At 61.6% G+C, this 19,706-nt stretch overlaps 2 protein-coding genes across 3 annotated transcripts in view; one reads left to right on the top strand and one right to left on the bottom strand.

Moving 5' to 3' along the window:
* The first annotated feature begins 6 nt into the window (after window positions 1–6).
* Window positions 7–6,921, top strand: LOC102462758 (granzyme M-like). Its single transcript, XM_075902699.1, has 5 exons — window positions 7–1,799; window positions 2,301–2,451; window positions 3,364–3,511; window positions 4,841–5,098; window positions 5,955–6,921. The coding sequence occupies exons 1-5, from the start codon at window positions 1,337–1,339 to the stop codon at window positions 6,111–6,113; spliced, it is 1,179 nt and encodes a 392-aa protein (XP_075758814.1). The 5' UTR covers window positions 7–1,336; the 3' UTR covers window positions 6,114–6,921.
* Window positions 6,922–11,079: 4,158 nt separating this feature from the next.
* Window positions 11,080–19,706, bottom strand: part of APC2 (APC regulator of Wnt signaling pathway 2) — a 40,912-nt gene continuing 32,285 nt past the window's right edge. For both annotated transcript variants that reach the window (XM_075902697.1, XM_075902698.1), the window contains exon 15: window positions 11,080–19,662. In XM_075902697.1, the coding sequence (XP_075758812.1) occupies window positions 14,055–19,662 (5,608 nt within the window). In that variant the 3' untranslated portion in view covers window positions 11,080–14,054. The remainder of the gene's footprint in view (window positions 19,663–19,706) is intronic.

Raw genomic sequence — 19,706 nt, 5'->3', positions numbered from 1 at the left:
CTCACACCAAGCCCCCGGGGCTGTCCGCACTAGCTCTTCCCAGTGTGGATAGCCGTGCTGGGCAATGTCCCTAAAACTGCTGGTGTAAAGGAGGCTTGGGCCTCAGTTTCTTTCCATCTGTGAAATGGGCGTAAGAATGTTTGGCCTATGTTGAGGTAGGGGAGGGGAGTTGTGAGCACTAGTTAATAGGGATGTAAAATGATTAGCTGGTAAGCAAACCAGTAGGCATGGGGTTTACCAGTATGCTTACCGGATTACCGGCCCTTTCCAGTGAACTAGCCCTGGCCATGAAGGGACCGGCGGGCTGGGTGGCAGGACCCCGCGGTCGAGACGGGACCTAAGTTAACCGTTTTAACATCCCGGCTGATTAAACTCTGTGAAGTCGTTGGAAGTAATAATAACCCTTAGCCCTGACGTAGCACTTTTCAGTAGCAGATCTGAAAGCAAGTCAGTCGCCTTATCCCCGTTTTGTAGATGGGGAAACTGAGGCACAGAGATGGGGGTGTGATTTGCACGAGGCCCCAACTAGTGGAAGAGCTGGGCATAGAACTGAGTCCCATTGTGGGACTCAGCTAAAGGGGCTGAGGGTTACAGAGTTGCCCAGTGCTGGGGACCCAAAGCCCAGGAAGGGCAAGGTGGTGGGTTCAAGTCCCCCCCGCTCCCGGTGCAATGGGATGGGAGCCCTTTCCTCCGGTGTCTGCTAGCGCACCAGCCTTGGCTCCATCAGAATTTGGTCCCAGGGCTCTCGTGCTGCTGGTGGGGAGGCTGAGGCTTCTGTTTTACCTCTCCGAAAGGCCGCAGCCCGGCACCGGGAGAGGAACTGCCTTCTTCCCTGCGTCTCGCACAGACGCGGCGTCTCCCCCGGGCAGCCGGCAGGGGAGGCGGTCTCAGGGCGGGTTGCCGTCAATCACGTAAGCAGCGGCAAAAAGGAACTTTATCTCGACACTGGCCAGGACTGTGCCGTGGCTGGGTGTGACAAGGTGGCCGGTTGGGCCAGAGGCTCTAGCAGAGCTACAGATCTAGGGGGATGGTTCTGGATGTGTCGTCTAGGGTCTCTTTCTGCAGCTGGTTGGGCCTAACGCCGTGATCCTGCTCTCTCAGTGCGATAGACGTGGGGTTAAAAGTGGCAGGAAATGCCACCAGCTGCAGTTGTCCTCAGACTGGGTCAGACCAAAGGCCCATCTAGCCCGGCGTCCTGTCTGCCGCCAGTGGCCGACGCCAGAGGGAGCGAACAGAACAGGGAGCGATTCCTCCCCGGTCGCCCATTCCCAGCCCCTGGCACACAGAGCCGAGGGACACCCAGCCTGGCTCACAGCCACGGACCTGTCCTCCATGAATGTATCTAGCTCTTTTTGGAACCCCGTTAAAGTCTGGGTCTTCCCGACATGTCTCGGTGACGGTGGGGGTGAGGAGAGCAGTTTACTTTTCTTGTTTCTGTCCGGGCGTGTGGGCTGGGGGAATTGGCCGGGGGGGGGCGGGGGGAATGTCACAGTGGTGTGACTCCCAGGGCTTGTACTGCACCACACTTGTTTTTCACACTCCCCTCCCAGTCCCTGCACGGCTCCACCTGCGCCTCTGCTCTGCAAACCTCCCACCTCCGCCCCCCAGAGCCCTTCCTGCAGCTGCTGAGGGGGAGCGAATGAGTTCAGAGAGAGCAGGGTACATAACCCAGAGCGGAAACACACCCCTGGCAGAAGCAATGGGGCAACGGCTGCAGATGGCTCCGTGGGGCAGCAGCCTGAGGGCAGATGGGAAATGGCTCTTCCTGGCGGTGTTGTTTCTTCCCATTGGGCATGCTGGTGAGTGGGGGGCAGGAGGGGGAGAGGTGGCCTTGTGGAGTGGCTCGGCGGAGGGGCGCACTGGGGGGGCTGGATTCTGTTCCTTGCTCTGCCCCTAATTTGAATGGGCGCCGCTAAACCATTTATCAGTCGCTCCCTGCCTCAGTTTCCCCACCAGTGGGAAATGGGTTTTGCCTTACTCTGAAGCACCCAATAGCAGCAGTCGCCTGCACTTGGAGGGCGAATAGATACGTGGTTTACCGGGGCTGATGGAGAATCTGAGGCTACTGATGATCCCTATGGCTGGGGCGTGCTACTTACGGGCTTCAGGGCATATACATCTCAGGGTACAGCTGGAGCCTCTGGAACATGGATCCGTTCCAGTGTGGTAATCCCGGGAGTAGGACCCGCCTCCCTTTCCAGTGCCGGAGGGAGCAGGGGCGGGGAGGGGAGGGGATGGCCCTGCGTTTGTCTGGCTCCCCAGTCTCCCTGCAAGGGGTGCATTATGCCCTTGCTTTGCAGCAGGCCGGCTCCAATCGTCCATCATCGGCGGGGAGGAAGCAGAACCTCACTCCAGACCCTACATGGTGTCCGTCCAGTTCGGAGACCTGCACAGATGTGGGGGAGCCCTGATCCATGTGCGCTGGGTGCTGACGGCTGCGCATTGCTACCCGTGAGAGCAGCACCCACACCTGGCTGGTCAGGGCCGTGAGAACAGGCTCCCGGCTTAGCCGAGGCGGCGCTGGGCTGGGCTGGCGATTGGCTAGCCCAGCCCTGCCTTCTGCTGGGGCTGCTGTGTTGTCGCAGGGGCAAATAGCGAATCCTCACTCCGTGCCCCTGGGGGAAAAGCCCCCATGCTGGCTAAGGGGTGGGGAGGGCCATGTTTGCTGATAACTTGCAGGAATCTCACAAAACCAGCAGGACAGCAAACCAGAACGGTGAAGACAGGGTCAGATGTCTGGCGGGTTTAGAGTCCGGCCAGGAATGGGGGAATCGGCTGCAAGTGGAATCTTTCTTTTGCCTTCTGTAGGAAGCAGGTCAGAACTCGAGGGAGGGTCTGGTGGTTCGAAGCCGGGACCCGGAGTCAGGACTTGAGTTCTTTCTCCAGCTCCTCTGTGGCCTGGGGCAACATTTTTCAAAGGGGACCTCAGTTTGCCCTGCGGGGGTCTGATTTGCAGAGGCAGCCCCTCCAGCTCCAGAGGAATCCGGCCCAAAGGTGCAGCTAGGTCTGGGGGCCCCACAAAAGTGGCCCGAATGGCCTGACTTTCCCAGGTATTCAGGCACGTAATGGAAATGAGACCCCTAAATACTTCTCAAGGTCTGGTCCAAGGTGCCTGCCTCTGAAATGTGCCCCACGTACAGGAGGCCTCTGTGCCCAGAGCTGCTGCCTCAGCCTTCCACATGCCAGGGGCACGCCAGTGGGAGAGGTGGTGGGCAGGAGCCAGGGAACCGTACCCCGCCGGAAAGCCCCCTTGGTCTCTGGCAACAGGCTCAGCTTGGTGCCCCCCGGGCGGTGTTTCCGCTGGGGGTGGCAGGTTTCTGCGGGGATGCTGCTCATGCTGGGTGGCTTCCTTTTGTGCCGCAGCCCGAGCGAACTTCCCATCTGGGTGGTGGCGGGTCTCCAGCAGCAGCCCAGGGACAATGGCACAGAGCAGCGCTTCTCTGTCGTGAAGTCTGTCCTGCACCCTTCCTACGACCGCACGACCATGGCAAACGACATCATGCTGCTTAAGGTACATGGGCTCTAGCGTCAGCTCCCGGGGGCTGATCCGACCAGGCTGCCTGGCTAGGGCAGTGGGGTAGGAATTCAGTTCCTGCTCTGCGGTTTTGTGGTCTTGGGCAGCTTGTGGTGCCCCTGCCTGCCTCAGTTTCCCCCGCCTGCAAAATGGAGGTAGTAACAATCCCTACCGCTGATCGCCAGTGGATCTCAAAGTGCTTTCCAAAGACAAGCGGAGTTCCCACCCTCCTTTTACCGATGGGGAAACCGAGGCACAGAGAGGCGGGAAAGTGATCTGCCCAAGGCCACCCAGAGCATCAGTGGCAGAGGCTGGACGAGCCCACACTTGGCCTGAGTTCCAGCCGGTGCTCTAGCCACGCTGCTAATGATGCTGGTCTTTCCTTTGTGGCTGGAAAGTGCTGTGTCGGGGCCCTCGGAGCCAAGCGGCGTAGGACTTACCGTAAGCTTTCCGTCCCCCTACCCTGAGAGAGAGGAAAGAAGGTTGAGTGGGGTGGAGCCGGGGGAGGGGGCCTCTCCGGCTGCAGATGCAAGGTGAGACTCCGAAGTGTGAAACTATCTAACCCGTACAGGAAATCTTTAACCCCAGCAGGGCTCTCTGGGCCGCCTTGAGTCATCCTCGGCTCATCCCACGGCCTGAGTGTGCAGCCCGGCCTTGCTTTGTTAAAACTTTCCCCCAGAGTCTGGCCTCTTGAACGGAGCTAAGGGCATTTCCCCTTGTCCCCGGAGGCTGAGGCAGGCCAGCAGTAAACACCGCAGAGGGTGCAGCCAGTGGGGAGGGCAGGTACTTCGGAGACTCCTAGATTCTGGGCTGCTCTAGCTGGGGCTGGAGCAGTGTGGGTGAGGCTGAGCACAGCCCACGAGGCTGCTTGGATTTAGGGCCACCCTAGGCTGCCTGTGGGCTGCTCAGCCCTCCCAAGCCGAGGTCTGTGCGAGGAATTCCCCATGGATCCCGTGGCACAAAGCGGCGTCAGGAGAGGGCCTGAGACAAGCCAGGCATGGATGGGAGGGGGTCAGTCTCCGTGTTTCTCAAACCTTCTCGGGTTGTGGGCCCCCATCCCCCGTTCGCCCCTGCTGGTCCCTCCTCTCCACCCCCCCAGGTGGCTGTAGAACTCGGTGGTGCAAAGTGTTCGGGCTCCCATATCAATGGCATGAAGTCGCCCCCCTCCCCGCCGTCCCCCAGCGAGCCCAGGCCTGGGCTGCAGCCAGCTGGAAAAGCAGGAGGCATCACCAGGGAGAAGGAAGTGGTTTTGGGGAGCAGCGGAGTGGGGCATGGGCCAGAAGCCCCGTCCCCAGAGCCTGACCGGGCCTTTCGTTCCTCCGGCAGCTGGACAGAAAGGTGCTTTGGAAAAAGAAGACGCCCCTTATCAAGCTGGCCACGAAGGCACCAGCCCCGGGGACCTGGTGCAGTGTGGCTGGCTGGGGGGTTTCCGAGCAGGGAGGCAAGCCTTCCCCTGTCCTGCGAGAGCTGGACGTCCGGGTGATGGACGCGCGGATGTGCAACAACAGCCGGTACTGGCGCGGCGAGATCACCAAGACCATGGTGTGCATCGAAGGGGTTGAGACGGACTCTGCGCCCTGCAAGGTGAGCACTGAACAGGCGCACGTGCCTGGCGCAGGCTGGGAGAAGAACCCCCGGCTGGTGTCCACGGCTTCGCCGCCTGTTCGTGGGCGTGCGCTGGGTGAGCTCAGTCCCAGAGAGATGGCAGCGCCCTACGAGGTGCCCCAGACCGAAAATAAACCCGGAGGACAGGCGGTGACTTTCTGATTTTCCCCAGGGGTGAGCACTCCCTACTCTAGCTAGGCCCCGCCCCTTCTAGCTAGGCCCCGCCCCTTCTAGTCAGGCCCCTCCCGCTTTCCCCTCTCCATTCCATAAGCACACCTCACCCTCACTCCGCCCCTTCTGCTGATCCGCAGCTGGGACTGTGTGGGGAGGGTGGCCCATGTTGGCTGTTGAGCACCCACTGTGTTTTTTTTTTTCCTGTGGGTGCTACAGCCCCCGAGCACCTATCAGTTCAGTCCCTTGGCTGATGGATGCCCCAGGGATCTGGCCATGGATCCCCTCTGGGAATGGTGCCCAATTTTCCATCCCATTATGACTGGATCCTTTTTTGCAGGCAAGGGTAAGAGCTTGCGGTGCAGGGAGCTCCTGGCCAGGGCTTCCTCGGTCCAGGGAATGGGCCGGGGAGATTTGCTCCTAGGTCAGAGCCAAGCTCCGCGGGGTGTGTGGGTGGGACCCCCCGCCCCACTTTGCCCCCGCGCTGTGGAGAGAGGACTCCGTCTCCAGGGCAGACAGCCCCTTTCACCCGCACAGAAATGGACCCAGCTTGCTGGTTAGAGCAGCCCCTCTGCCTGGCGCAACACACCCCACGGCCTCTGTGCCCGCCCCGGACCCTTCCACGCCCAGGCTCGCGGGTGACGTGTGCTCTGTGCCGTTGCAGGGTGATTCAGGGGGCCCGGTGGTGTGTGGCAAGAAAGCGAAGGTGGCCGGCGTGCTCTCCTTCGGGCCCACGCTCTGCGTCGACATCTTCAAACCGCCCGTCGCCACGGCCGTCTATAAATACAGGATGTGGATTCGAAAAGTCCTGTTTCGGCCATAGGGCTATTTCTGCCATGTCACCTGTAAGCTCCCCCCGCGTGGCCTCTTCTGCTGCCCCCAGGCCATGCAGGGCCTGCCCGGGGCTAGCAAACAAGCGCCCCCAGCCGCATATGCCTCCTCCGTCCGCCTGGGCGCAGCTGGCATGCTCCATCATCCCTGTACCCCTCTGTTCTCCTGGCTGGGGCCAGGAAGAGCCGGCGGGAGCCTCGGCTCTGTCCTCACGTGCAAACAATCGGCCGGGGGCCCCGCCTCCGGGGATCCGCCTGCTGCGGATTTCAAATAAAAATGAAGCCTCCCCTGGCGCAGGTGTGCACGTCTTGGCAAGAGTCCGAATGCGACTGCTGCTGTGTCTTGTAACTAAGCGAAAGTCGTGGCCAGACTGTTTGGGGCTGGAAATTGTAGCCGGGGTAAGGCACAGCTTGGTGGGGCGTGGGCGGCTTCCCTGCTCTGAGAGATGGCACTAAGAGAGGGGGAGAGGTAGATACGTTGGAGGCAGGAGTAGGGTCCAGAATGTCCCGGACAGATTAGAGGATTGGGCGAAAAGAAATCTGATGAGGTTCAACAAGGACAAGTGCAGAGTCCTGCCCTTGGGACGGAAGAATCCCAAGTATTGGTACAGGCTGGGGACCGACTGGCTAAGCAGCGGTTTGGCAGAAAAGGCCCTGGAGGTTACAGTGGATGAGAAGCTGAATATGAGTCACCAGGACGCCCTTGTAGCCAAAAAGGCTCATGGCACATTGGGGGCATTAGGAGGAGCATTGCCAGCAGATCCAGAGATATGATTATTCCCCTTTATTTGGCTCTGGTGAAGCCACATCACAGACTGGCATTATTTTCTGGAAATGCTTTTAACGGCAAAGTTTTTCGTTAAAAGTATTTTCGGAACAAAGCGTCTAGATTGGCACGGACGCTTTTCCGCAAAAGCACTTTTTGTGGAAAAACATCCGTGCCAATCTAGACGCGCTTTTCCGCAAAAGAGCCCCGATCGCCATTTTCGCGATCGGGGCTTTTTTGCGGAAAACAAATCTGAGCTGCCGACACTGGCCCTTTTGCGCAAAAAGGACTTTTGCCTGAACAGGAGCAGCATAGTATTTCCGCAAGAAGCACGGATTTCTTACAGTAGGAAGTCAGTGCTTTTGCGGAAATTCAAGCGGCCAGTGTAGGCAGCTGGCAAGTTTTTCCAGAAAAGCGGCTGATTTTCCGGAAAAACTGACCAGTCTAGACACAGCCCTGGAGTACTGTGTCCAGTTCTGGGTCCCCCACTACAGGAAGGGTGTGGATGCATTGGAGAGGGTCCAGCGCAGGGCGACCAAAATGATTCGGGGGCTGGAGCACACAACCTACGAGGAGAGACTGAGGGATTGGGGCTTATTTAGTCTGCAGAAGAGCAGAGTGAGGGGGGGTTTGGTAGCAGCCTTCAACTCCCTGAAGGGGGGTGCCAAGGAGGCTGGCGAGAGGCTGTTCTCAGTGGGGGCAGGTGAAGGTCTCAAGTCACAGTGGGGGAGATCTAGGCTGGATCTTAAGAAAAACTCTTTCCCTAGGCGGGTGGGGAAGCGCTGGGATTGTTTCCCTAGGGAGGGGGTGGAGTCTCCTTCCCTGAGGTGTTTAAATCCCGGCTTGACCAAGCCCTGGCTGGGCTGATTGAGTTGTGGTTGATCCTGCTATGGGCAGGGGGCTGGACTCGATGCCTCCTGAGGTCTCTACCTGCCCTGGGATTCTAGGAGAGGCTCTTGCTGCTGCCTGCGGCGAGGCCGGAGCCTCTGGCCGCTCTGAGCATCGCCTCTCCGGGAGAACGGGGGACAGTGACACGTCAGGTTTCCAAGCGGCGCCCTTCCAGCTACGGCAGGGTGGGGCCTGACCACAGCCCTGGGCGGAGAGGTTGGGCCGATCCCGCTTTTCTTGCTGGGGAAACTGAGGCACCGAAAGGGCAGTGACTCAAACAGCAGCCGGAATGAAATCTTCACGGCAATACCTTCACCCGGGGAGCAGGGGGCCGTGCGTGAATCCTCAGCCCCTCCTGCCAGCTGGGGAGCCAACCAGCTGTGTTCATTAAACAACCCCCCAATCCAGCCCCTATTTCCCCCCCATCCCCAACAGGGCTCCGCAGGCCTTATGTGCAGGGTGGAAAAGAAAGAGGAGCCCAGCTTATTTACACAGTTTTAGTTTTAATACTGTCCAGTGCCCCAGTAAAATAACATCCTTAGTACGTACATAGCGCGGGGGGAGAGAAACGGAGCAAAACCCCAGGCTGGCACCAAACCCAGCGACTTGCTGGACCAAGGAGGATGGCAGCAGGGGGGCGGATGCTTGGAGGATGCTAGACTGACAGAAAGCACAGCTGGCGGGGGAGGGGAGTTATGTTTTAAAGTTAAACAAACGGCTGCAAAATTGGTGAGGTATCGCGGGCTTGCCCTGCTGCTACAGGCGGTGACCCCCCCGAATTCATGGTGGCTTTTGGCCCGGGGGGCCATTGGGGCTCCTAGGGAGGAGAGGGGAGCCCTGGGGCTGGCTGGGAATTGGCCCTGCATTGACTCTGAGTTTGCCCCACAAAAGGCCTCCCCCCCCTTGGGGTTGTGTGAGTGGGGCTGGCCCAGAGAGTGAGGTTGGGTGGCCCACCCAGCGGGATGGGAAGGGGGGGCAGTTTGCCCCCTTGTGACAGCACAGCCCTTTGTAGCGCACAGCAGGGGCTGGGTGGGGCCTTGTGTAAGGGAAGTATCACAGTCGTGGGGGGTAGGACCATTGGGTCCTGCAGATGCAGCACTTGGGGGGCTGGCTGGGGCCCGCGGCTGCTGTGGGAAGCCTCGGGCCAGCGCATGGCAGGCAGGAAAATTCAAGCAACGAGGCAGCTGGTGAGGCTGGAAAACCCACCTGCCCGAACACCCTTAGCTTGAGCTCAAGGAGCAACCACAGAGATGTGAAAAAAATCCACCCCCAGCTAACGGGGGCTCTGTGGCCAGTGCGGGGATCGGTCCCTCCGGCACAGTGACCAGCCGCCACAACCCCAAGCCCCCGGGGCTGTAGCTGCTAGGGCCATGGCCAGCCCGCACCCGTGATGCCCCCTAGGGGTTGCTCCGGTGAGCTGCAGGCCACGTGTGGGAGGGGGCAGAGCAGCCAAACACCTGCCAGGCTCCACAGGCCAAGGAACAGGAGAACGGCCAGACTGGGTCAGACCAAAGGCCCATCTCGCTCCGTGTCCTGGCTGCCCACAGCGGCCGAGGCCAGGTGCCCCAGAGGGAGTGAACAGAACAGGGAATCCTCACGTGATCCCTCCCCTGTCGCCCATTCCCAGCTTCTGACAAACAGAGACTAAGGACACCCTCCCTGCCCATTTTGGAGTCCTGGCCTGCACAACATCCTCTGGCGAGGAGTTCCACAGGTTGACTGTGCACCGTGTGAAGAAAAACTTCCTTTGGTTGGTTTAAAACCTGTTGCCGATTCATTTCATTGGGTGACCCCCTCGTCCTTGTGTTCTGGGAACAAGTCAAGAACCTTTCCTTATTCGCTTTCTCCGAAGGAGCCACATGCACCGTTCTACTGAGTCCTGCCGCAGGGCAGGGGAAGGGCCAGCCCACAAAGTCCCACCCAGCCCTATAGTTCTGTGCTGCAAGGGGAGGCGAGGCCCAGGGTGCTTATGACCGAGCATCTGCTGCTGGGGAGGAGCGATTTGGTGCGGAGCAAATGTTCTTTCCTGCAATAGGCATTAAAAAAGCCCTGTCTGTGTGTTACCCAGCGGCCCTGCTGTTCCTCCCCACAATGGTACGTTCCCCTGCTCTTCCCCGCCCCCTCGCCCTCCAGCTCCATCCTGCACTTGCTTCGCTTTTGTAACACAACAGAGCCGGGCACCTGAGTGCACCTTCCAAACTGAATTAACCCCCCCCCCAAGGGGCAGGAAGCCGGAGTGTTAGTCTGTGTCCAGAGAATGAGGCGGGAAGGGGGCAAAGCGAGGGGGCCTTGTTCAAGAGACAAGGCAAACCCCAAAATGCTTTGTGGTCTTTGGTCCCCCTGGGTCCCCGGAAGAGCACAGTGGGTCCAGCCGCCTGGCCGTGCGCCCCCCGGGCACGCAGCTGCACACAGCACGGCGTCGGCTCATGCCTGCGGTGGTGCGGCCGTGTAGCCTTGCAGTGCAGGGCCTGGATGACACAGCGAGCCGGCGGGGCTGACGCAGGGGTGCTGGCTAGGGGGCCAGGTCCCCATGCCCTACACGCCCCGCCACTCGCACCTGGCGTGCCTCAGACATAGGGCCGGACCCCCCCCTTCAGCCCTGCTGCACCCGTGCCCGGAGGGAGGGGGAGAAAACAATTTGCAAAGGCCCTTCATGCGCGCAGGGCCCGGCTGGAAGTGGGGCAGCGGGTGGCGATGGCGTTTTCTGGGCCCTCCGTGCCTCACACAGCCCAGCCAATGGCTGTTGGCGAGCCTGCGAGTGGGGGGAGTTAGTCCGGTTCACAGTGGACCCCGAAAAACCAGCCATGGTGCCCCCACTGGCAGGGCTGAAGGAGGCCCCTCTGCCAGGCTGCCCGTCTCTACCAGGCACTTGGGACGGTCCCTGCCTAGGAGCAGCCCGAGTCTTGGCTGCCGGACTGGCCTTTCTCCAGGCCTGGGGTCACGTGAAAACCATGCGCCTGAATTTTCAACTGCCTAGAAGGCTCTGCCTGGCTCCGGATAGCAAAGCCAGGGGCTTTGGATAGAGTGGAGTGGAGTGGAGTGTGTGTGTCTGTGTGTGTGTCTGTGTCTGTCTTTGTGCATGTCTGTCTGTGTGCGCGTCTGTTTCTGTATGTGTCTCTGTGTCTATTTCTGTGTGTGTCTGTGTCTGTGTGTGTATGTGTCTGTTTCTGTGTGTGTCTGTGTGTCTGTGTGTGTGTGTGTCTGTTTCTGTGTGTGTCTGTGTGTGTGTGTGTCTGTTTCTGTGCGTCTTTGTGCGTGTCTCTGTGTATGTTTCTCTGTGTGTGTCTGTGTGTGTGTTTGTATGTGTCTCTGTGTCTATTTCTGTGTGTGTCTGTGCTTTCATTAACATTTTCAAACGTAAGAGTATTTTGCAGCCCTTATTAGTAACAAATGGTCCGTTCTCAGTCCCTTTTTTTCTGCATTGAGAGTTTTTCAATCTAAAACTGGACCCTTTGGAGGGAGGGTCTGTTGAAACAACACTGGCCATGTCAGCACCGTGGGGCCGTCAGATGTGGGGGGTTAGTGCCTTTCATGCTGTGCCAATGTAACATGGACAGGTGGATCGAACCTGGGCGTAGGGCAGGAGCCGCGCCCACACGGAGAACGCCGGCGGGCTCCCAGCCAAGCCTGTAGAGCAGCCTCGTTAGTTCCTCGCTGTAAGTATCGCGGGGCCGTTAGCCAGGACGGTGCATCAGCCCCAGCAGGCGTGTGGGTCTCACCGCCATGGGTCTGGACTAAAAACACGGCGGCTGCTTAACGTGCCAAAGGAACGCAGAGTGCCAGCCACAGCACTAGTCCTGACGCCCTTCTGCTCCTAAACCACTTAGGCACTCTTGAAAAGCCGCTCCCCCCCAGGTGATTAGCACTTTCAGTGACCCTTGGCACTGCCTGGCCACACCCCTGGGGGGACGTTGCGTCGCCCTCGTACGCATCTGACCCCCATTACCATGGCATCTAGGCACCTTGTCCCCTTTAATCGCCTGCCTCCCAGGGAGGGTGGGGCCTTATCTGACAAGTGGGGGGAATGAGGTACAAGGAGGGGCCATTGGCACCCAGGGAGACTGGAGCAGAAAAACACCCTCTATAGTCCTAAGTTAGCGCCACTCTGCCAACCTCGCCCTCTAAGGCTGCAGCAGCTCCCCCGGTCTCTCTTCTTACTACAACCCCCCCTTGCCAACCCCCCCCCCTCCAGCCCACCCTGTGCATCCTGGGGTGGGGGATGGTGCCCCAGCTAGGTTGGTACAGCACCTTGACCAATAGGTACCGATCCTGTGGAGGGGGAGGGGCTGGGGATGCTATTGCCTTACCGGATTAAAGAGTCAACCTTAGCGGTCATTCAAAAGGATCTCAAAGCACCTTGCACCGCCCAGACTGACTCGTGCCCCTCCAGGGACAGACCTTTCATAGGCTTCCAGGAGACCAGGCACAGGACCCCTCCTCTGGGTTGAACACTGGCCAAATTAACAGCCTCTGAATGCATCTTTGGGAAGCCACCAGTGTTCCCTGTCAGCTGGGTGTTTGTGGGGGAGGGCGCCCAGCAAAGATTCAAATGACGCCCAGCTGACTAGCAGAGTGCCCACCGCTGGCAGCAGGTGTTTCTACTGGTGGTGCACTGCCACACAGGCCTCGGTGCGCAGAACACAAATTATTCCGCACATAGATGGGAAAAATGAGAGCGATCATTGGAAGCTACTTTGGCAGTTCCCACTCAGAGTTTTCCAAATCTGATCATGCTGGACAACACCTGTGCTTACACCCCGGTTGTGTGGCTGGCCACCCCCTCTGCGGCCCGTTTGTGATCAGACACGGCCCTGAAACAAACAAGGCTTTCCAAGTCCTCGTGTTCCTATTACACCCAGCGTCTTGGGGGCGGGGCAGGGGATGGAGCGAGTGAGAGAGCCGGGTCTCTTGCTCCCTCTGCCTCCAGCTGTTTCCCGCTTTCAAATCAGGAAGTCCCGCCTGTGCCAGGGACATCACGGCCTCCCCCACCCAAACCCGCCCCCTCCCCTCCTGAAAACCCCCAAACCAGCCTTTCCGCTCCCAAGCGGTCCCCCATGTGCTGCGAGACGCGTTTCCATAACAACCATCCTCCCTGGGTGATAATAAGGTGCCTCCCCTGACACTGGGCGACACCCACCACCCACACAATCCCAGCAAGTTAGTCATTAGCGGATTAGCCAGTCACCATAATTACAGGCCTCGCGCCGCACAACTGGTGGGTTCCCTCCTGGGGAGGTTCTCCCCTTCTTCTGCCCCCGGTGGTAGCCGCCGCCCCAAATCTTCCCTTCCCCACCCCTCTCCCGCTCTGCTGTTGGTCCATGGGTGGGTTTCCTACGGCGCTTTCTCAAGCTCAGCAGAAATGATGTGGCTACGTGGCTGGTGGTGCCGGCACGTGAGACAAAAGCACGCCGCTGAGACCTAGGAGTAAGGCGCTTGCTTGAAGCATTTGTGGTGGTTGGCTTTGCGTGTGTGTTTTTGAAATAGAAAGAGCAGCAATCCCGTGGTCCCCTCTGAAAACGCGGCCTCCCGGGAGAACTCGTAGCAACGCCTGTGGGTTGTCCTTGGATCCAACATCCCCAGGGTGGTTTCGTGAAAGGGTGGAGATGATGGGTCTCTACAGCAGGTCATTGCGGGGGAGAGGAATTGGTTGCTCATGTCGTCAGCGTTCTTGGACAGCTGCGAGCTCCAAGGCCATCAAGATGTCCCCGTCAAAGATCCACCTTGTCCTGCAGGACCGTGTTAGGTTCTAGGGATTAAAAACCCCTCTCCTTAAACTAGACGGTAGGGCCGTGGGGTCCAGCACACGAGACACGGGGCTATTTGGCCGGTCGAGTGTGGCTCGTTCGCTAGTGTGGCTACTGCTTCATAGCTGGCTGGACCCCACGGCGCAGGGTGATGAGACGTTGCGACGAAGACCTCGGCACAGCCATCTGCAGAACGCAGACGCCAACGGGCGGGGGGAAGAGGTTCCCCGATTTGTCCCCGGGGCCTGGCCATAAAGGTGCCAAAGCTCCATCAAACGAAAACGAAAGGGCCGGGCGACGAGATGAACCCCTCCAGGTGTTTCCCGGGTGTGTCAATCAAACCGGTCCCGTCCGTCATGGCCAACGCCAAAGGTCCCCCTGGGATTGCTAAACTCGAGAAACCAAAACAGCTGCTGCTTCGCTCTGTGTAGGAACGAGAGTTTTGTCCTCGTGGCCTGGCAGCCGCGACAGTGCTCGGGGCGCGGTTGGGGTTTGAATTCGCCGGCACCGATGCGGAGGTGGTCTCTGCCTTGGCGTTAAGCTGGCATTTTTTCAAGCGCGGCGCGGTTGATCGCTGGTACTGCCATGGGGCTAGGAACATAGTTGAAGGGGGTCACCCGAGCTGATCGGCTGGGAGAATTGTGCCGGCTCGCGGGGAAGCTTCCAACCGAGCCAGCTGGCCCCTCGTGGCTGAAGGAGATGGGCACGGTGCCTTTGGTGGAACCCAAGCCCTCCGCCTCGTTCTTGGGCATCTCCCGGGTCTCCAGCGTGGGGGAGGTGCTGGAGTTGGTCTTGGTGGTGGGGTAGTCCTCGGTCTGCACCACCGCATCACTGGTTTTCCTCTGGATGGAGATCTGGGCCGTGGGGCTCTCCTCCTCCAGGGTGCTGACCAGAGGCAGGGCCGAGGAAGGCAGGGTGCTTTTGAGGATGTGGGGGATGTCTTCGTCTCGGATCCTCCGCCACGTGCCCTTCATCATCATCATCTGCTGCTTGTCCTGCTGCCCCGGGCTCCCCCGGGCAGGGCTGGGGGTCAGCGTGGAGGCCTCTTCGCTCTTCTTTCTCCTGGCCGACGACTCAGAGCACGAGGACAGGACGGAGGAGGGGCTGCTGGTCCTCTTGAGGAGGCTGATGTTGGGGGAGGAGGAATACCTCTTGAAGGGCTCAGGCGAGGGGGCGTTGGCCTTCACCGGCAGCCGGGAAGGGCTCTCAGAGCTGGTCCTCCTCGGTGGCCTCTCGCTGGGAGAGGCCTTGGTGGCGGGTGGGGTTCTTGAGATGACCGGCCTCGGCCTGGTGGCCACCGGCTTGGCCGCCTTGAGCTCTTCGCACCGGGAGGAGCACAGGAACACGGCGGGGAGGCCCGGCCGGCTCCGCTGGGGGCCCGCGCTCGGAGCCTGCGAGGACAGGGACCCGCAGGAGGAGAGCTCCGAGCGGTGCCTCATGACGAGGCTGGAGGACTCCTTGATGAAGGTGAGCTGCCGCAGGAAGCCGGAGCGGTCCGACTCGCTGCCGCTGGACCTGGCCGAGGACATCCGCACCAAATTGAGCCGGGCCGCCGGTGGGCCGCCCCTCCGACTACCTTTCAGCATGGCACTGCCCACCCGCTCCTCCAGCACCGGCATGCTCCTGGCCGGCAGCATCTGCCTGTTCGGTTTCTGCATGAAGGGGATGCGGACGGGGGATTTCTGGGTCTTGTGCTGCTTGGAGGCCGGGGATTTCGGGGGGGGCGCCTTGGGGGTGGGAGCAGGCGGGGAGCCCCTGCCCACCTTCCCCCCTGGAGGCGGCAGCTGCTTGTTGAGCTGGGAGGGCGAGGGTAACTTCTTCTGGCTCGGCTGGGAGGGGGTGGAGGTCCTGGAGGAGCCGGAGGAGGGGGGCTTGGTGATCCTGGCAGGAGGGGTGGCGCTCCTCTTGGGCAAGGGGAGGTCGGCCATCTCCGAGGTCTGCCCCAGCCGGAGGAGGCTCCGCGACCTCTGCTGGCTCAGGGGGAGGTTTCGGAGAGAGGCTTCGGGCTGAGTGGCGGATGTTGTCTTTGGGGCGGACCTGGGGCTCGGGGAGTCCTTCACCGTGCTGGGCACATAGATCACGGTTCTGCCTCGGAAGACCACTGGCAAGTTAGGCGTCGGCTTCTGCTGGCTTCCGGTTCTCTGCGCCCTGGCGTTCCTGCCCCCGGCGGCTCTGGTCTCCGTCACTTTCTTGCTCCCCTGAAAGGCCTTCGCTCTCTTCTCCGCCCCGAGGCCTACCCCGCCCCGAGCTCGCTGCGTCTCCTTCCTGTCCAGGGACAGCTGCAGGGTGGGCCCGAGAGACAGCCCCGACACGAAGGAGAGGATCGAGTCCGACTCCGAGGAAGGCTCCCTGGAGAGGGACGCGGCCGCCTGGTGCAGCCACGTGACGATGGAATTGGCGCCCTCTTGGATGGCCTTCCACTCCACGCTGTCCAGGTCCGAGCCTTTGTCCGACACCATCTCCTCCGCCGGGGGCTGCCTCGGCTCCAGCTTCCGCCCCTTGCCCCCGGCGCTGGTGGGGTGGGCCCCTTTCAGCTTCTGCTTGTGCTCGGCGTTCCTCCGCCGCGCCGAGTGCCGCCGCCTCCTGAGCCCGCCGGAGCCAAGGCATTGCTGCAGCAGGTCCTCGTCCGAGTTGACGCTGAGGGAGCTGGCGGAGCTGTCCCGCTCTTGGGCCAGGGCCCGGGCGGCCGCGCTCTCTTGCCTGCGGCTGAGCATCCGCTGCCTGTGGGCCTGGCCTGGGGCGGCCCGCACCATGTCGTCACAGAAGTCGATGTCGCTCAGGGAGCTGAGGGAGGAGCTGAGGGAGTAGCAGGGCGGCGTCTCGTCCTCGATGAGGTTGTGATGGAGCTTGGCGGCCATCTTGGCTTTGGCCTGCAGCAGCTGCCTGGAGTTCTGCTCGGGCTCCTTCTTCGGGGCGGTGCCGCTCCAGCATTCCTTCCTCGGCGCCCGGGCAGCGCCGGCCTTCTTCTTCGGCGAGCCTCTCCGCACCTCCAGCAGGTCGTCGGAGTCGTTCTCGTAGAAGCAGTAGACGGCCTCCTCGGTCGGGGTGGTGTGGCACAGGGACTGGAAGGCCACGGCACCGTCCTCGCAGGGAGCGCTCTTGTGGGGGCGGCCGCCCTCCGGGGGGGCCCCCGCCCTGCCCAAGTCCAGCTCTAGGTTGGGTCCGTTCTTCGGGGGCGGTAGCCCTCCCTTCACCTCAGCCGCTTGGCCCAGGCCTGGCTGGACAGGGCTGCTGCGTCTCGACTCGCCCTGCCGCTGGTAGGCCACGCTCATCTTGGTGGGTGTCGAGGAGCTGGATGCTGCTCTCTTGCCTGGCGCGGGACTCGCGCTCCCTTGCTCCCGGCAGGCTTCCAAGCCGCGCCCCACCGGCACCACCACCACGTCCTTCCTCCCCGGCCTCTTCCCGGGGCCGCGCGTGGGGTCCGCCTCCTCCTTCAGGGAGTACTGGAGGGTCTCGTCGCTCAGGGAGGCGGCGCTGGAGAAGTTGACGGGGGTGCCTTCTGCCGAGTCGGTGAAGGAGTCGTCGTCCTTGAAGAAGTCCCGGGCGGCCGGCCGCAGGCGATTGGGGAGGCCCCGGTGCGCGTGGGTGGGCACCAGCATGTAGACCGGCATGTGCAGAGCCTTTTTGGTCTGTGGGGTCAAGCCCTGGCTGGACAGGCCGGAGATGAGGGAGGTCTTGACCTTCCGGAAGCGGGACGGCATGGCCGAGTTGATGCATTCCTTCAGGATCTCGAGATCATCGTCCGAGTTGAGCTCCGGGTGCTCCGGTTTCCTCCGGCCCGCCCCGGCTCTCTCCTCCCGCCCGTCCTCCTGCTTCTCGTGCGCCACGAAATTCAGGCCGTTCCTCTCGGGGAAAGGCGGGAGAAGCTTGAGCTCCACGTCCTTCTGCACGTAGTGCTCGTGGAGGGGCAGGGCGCTCAGGCTGGAGGCGCAGGAGAAGTTCTCGTTGGGTTTCTCCACCGTGAAGTAGATCATGGAGTCGAGATCCTGGGGCAGCTGGAACCGCTCCTTGAAATCCGTGATCTCCATGAACTTCTTGACATTGTTCTCCCACTGGAGGCTGAACTGGCTGGTCTCCTTCTCCGGCTGGGACCCCAGCTCGAAGAGGGGCGTCTTGCTGCGGCTTGGGGGCATCGTCTGACCGGGACTGTCGGGCAGCTCGCTGGGGCTGATGGTGCCGCTGATCATCTCGCTGCAGGGGTCGCTCTGGATGGAGCTGGCGATGGAGGGGCTCTCGAAGCTGCCCAGGGAGCTGACGGAGCTGCACCGGCTCATCACCAGCGGGGTCTCCTGAATGTAGTTCTCCGAGGAGCTGGAGGGGGTCAGGTCTTCCTGCCGCGAGGGGGAGGCTTCCCGCAGGAAGACCTTGTCGCGCTTCTGGAAGGGGATGGTGATGGGCTGCGAGATTTCTCCTGGCGTGGCGGAGCCCGGATCCGCCGCCTGCCCCTTCTCTCGCCGCCTCTCCGCCTCCCCGCCGGCCTCAGCCCCCTCCCCCACCTCGAGGATCTCCAGGGAGGAGTCGCTGTCCACGTCGATCTCGCTGTGGCTCTGCCCGTCCAGCACGTTGTCGGCGGAGGAGAGGGAGGAGAGGGAGCTGCAGCGGGAGAAACAAATGGGGGTGTCCTCTACCGCGTACTTCTGGACCGACTCTTGCTCCGCCGGGGCCGGTGGGTGGGCAGCCAGCTTCTCAGGGATCTTGCTCAAGGTCTCAGCCGTCTGCAGGAGCCCTGGGGGGAGCCAGGCTTGCTTCCTGCTTGGGAGAGTCGGGGGGTAACTAACATCAGGAGCTGGGGCCGGGCTGGTCTTGGCCAGGTTCTCCAGGAGGGGGACGTGCTGGTAAGACGGAGAGAGTTTGATGGTGTGGACGTGAGGGTCAGGAGATGACTCGCGGCCCGGCTCCTTCTTCCACCCTGGCTCCTTGTCGGGGACGCCGGGGCTGGGGAAGGTCACTGCTTTCTTGGCTCTTTCCGGCGCGTTTCTCGGCTCCAGCTCGCCCGGCTCTTTGGCCTGGGCCCCGGGGTGCTCCGTCCTCTCGGGCCGGTGGACGAGGATGTGCTTGAGATCCAGCCTGCTGGGCCGCTGCTGGTATTTCTGCAGCTCCTGCCTGTAGTCGAGGAAGGCGGCCCGGGAGCAGGGCTTCATGTGCTCCTTGGTGCAGTAGCCGTCGCTGGTGCTGCCGCTGTTCAGGCTGTCGTTGGACAAGCTGGTGTAGGCCTTCTTCAGCCTCAGGAGGGTGTGGGCCCGGCTCAGGTTCTCCCGCTTCACGAAGCTGCTGGCGTCCGAGAGGCGGCAGGGGGAGCAGGACTGGGCCCGGGCCTCGCGGGCCTCGTCGGAGCCGTACTGCCAGTCGAGGCAGTGGTCTTCCGAGCTGAGGCTGAAGCTGTCGTCCGAGGAGGTGTGGAGGGTGGAGATGTCCTCCACCAGCTTGTCGATCTTGGCCACCGTGGTGGAGATCTTGTTGGCCAGCTTCTCGGCCGCCAGCGCCACCTCGTCCTCGGGCGGCGCCGGCTTCTTGGGCTCGGCCGCCTTGCCGCTCTCGTCCTGCTCGGGCTCCGGGCACCGCCGCTGGGCAACGGCCCGGGGCAAGGCCTGGCCGTGGAGGAAGGAGGAGTTGAGGAACATGGAGAGGATGGAGGTGCTCCCGCTCTCTGCCCCCGCCGCCGCGGGCACCTCGTCGTCATCGAAGCAGCCGGAGTCGGAGGCGTAGTCCTTCGCCAGGCTGTCCATGTGCCTCAGGGGCTTCTTCAGGCTCTGGCTCTTCAAGCTTTGCTTCTCCATGGTGTCCAAGGCTTCTGCCAGGTGCGTGGCGTCCAGCTCGGCCTCCAGGGCCTTCTGCTTCCTCACGTAGAGCGAGGGCATGCAGGAGCCCGGGGAGACCACGGCGGCGTCCTTGTACTTGAGGGGGCGGTGGGTGAGCAGGTTGCGGAGGGCGGCGGCGCTGCCCATGGCGATCATCTTGTGCTTGGAGTGGATGAGGTTGCGCAGCATGCTGACCGCCCCCAGGTCCCACAGCAGCTCCTGGTCCTTGGGGCTCCGGGCCGAGAGGTTCCAGAGGGTCCCGCAGGCGTTGCTGACGATGGTGAGGCTGTGGGACTTGAGGTGCTGCAGCAGGGTCTGCAGGCAGTTGTGGTCCCGGAGGACCTGCCTGCAGGAGAGGGAGCGAGCCCCCCGTTAGAACCGCGCCGGGGG

The sequence above is a fragment of the Pelodiscus sinensis genome, chromosome 19 (genome assembly GCF_049634645.1).
Source record: "Pelodiscus sinensis isolate JC-2024 chromosome 19, ASM4963464v1, whole genome shotgun sequence".
Lineage (NCBI taxonomy): Eukaryota > Metazoa > Chordata > Testudines > Trionychidae > Pelodiscus > Pelodiscus sinensis.
Note: the sequence above shows the minus strand (reverse complement) of the source record. Positions and strands in the feature narration are given on the sequence as shown.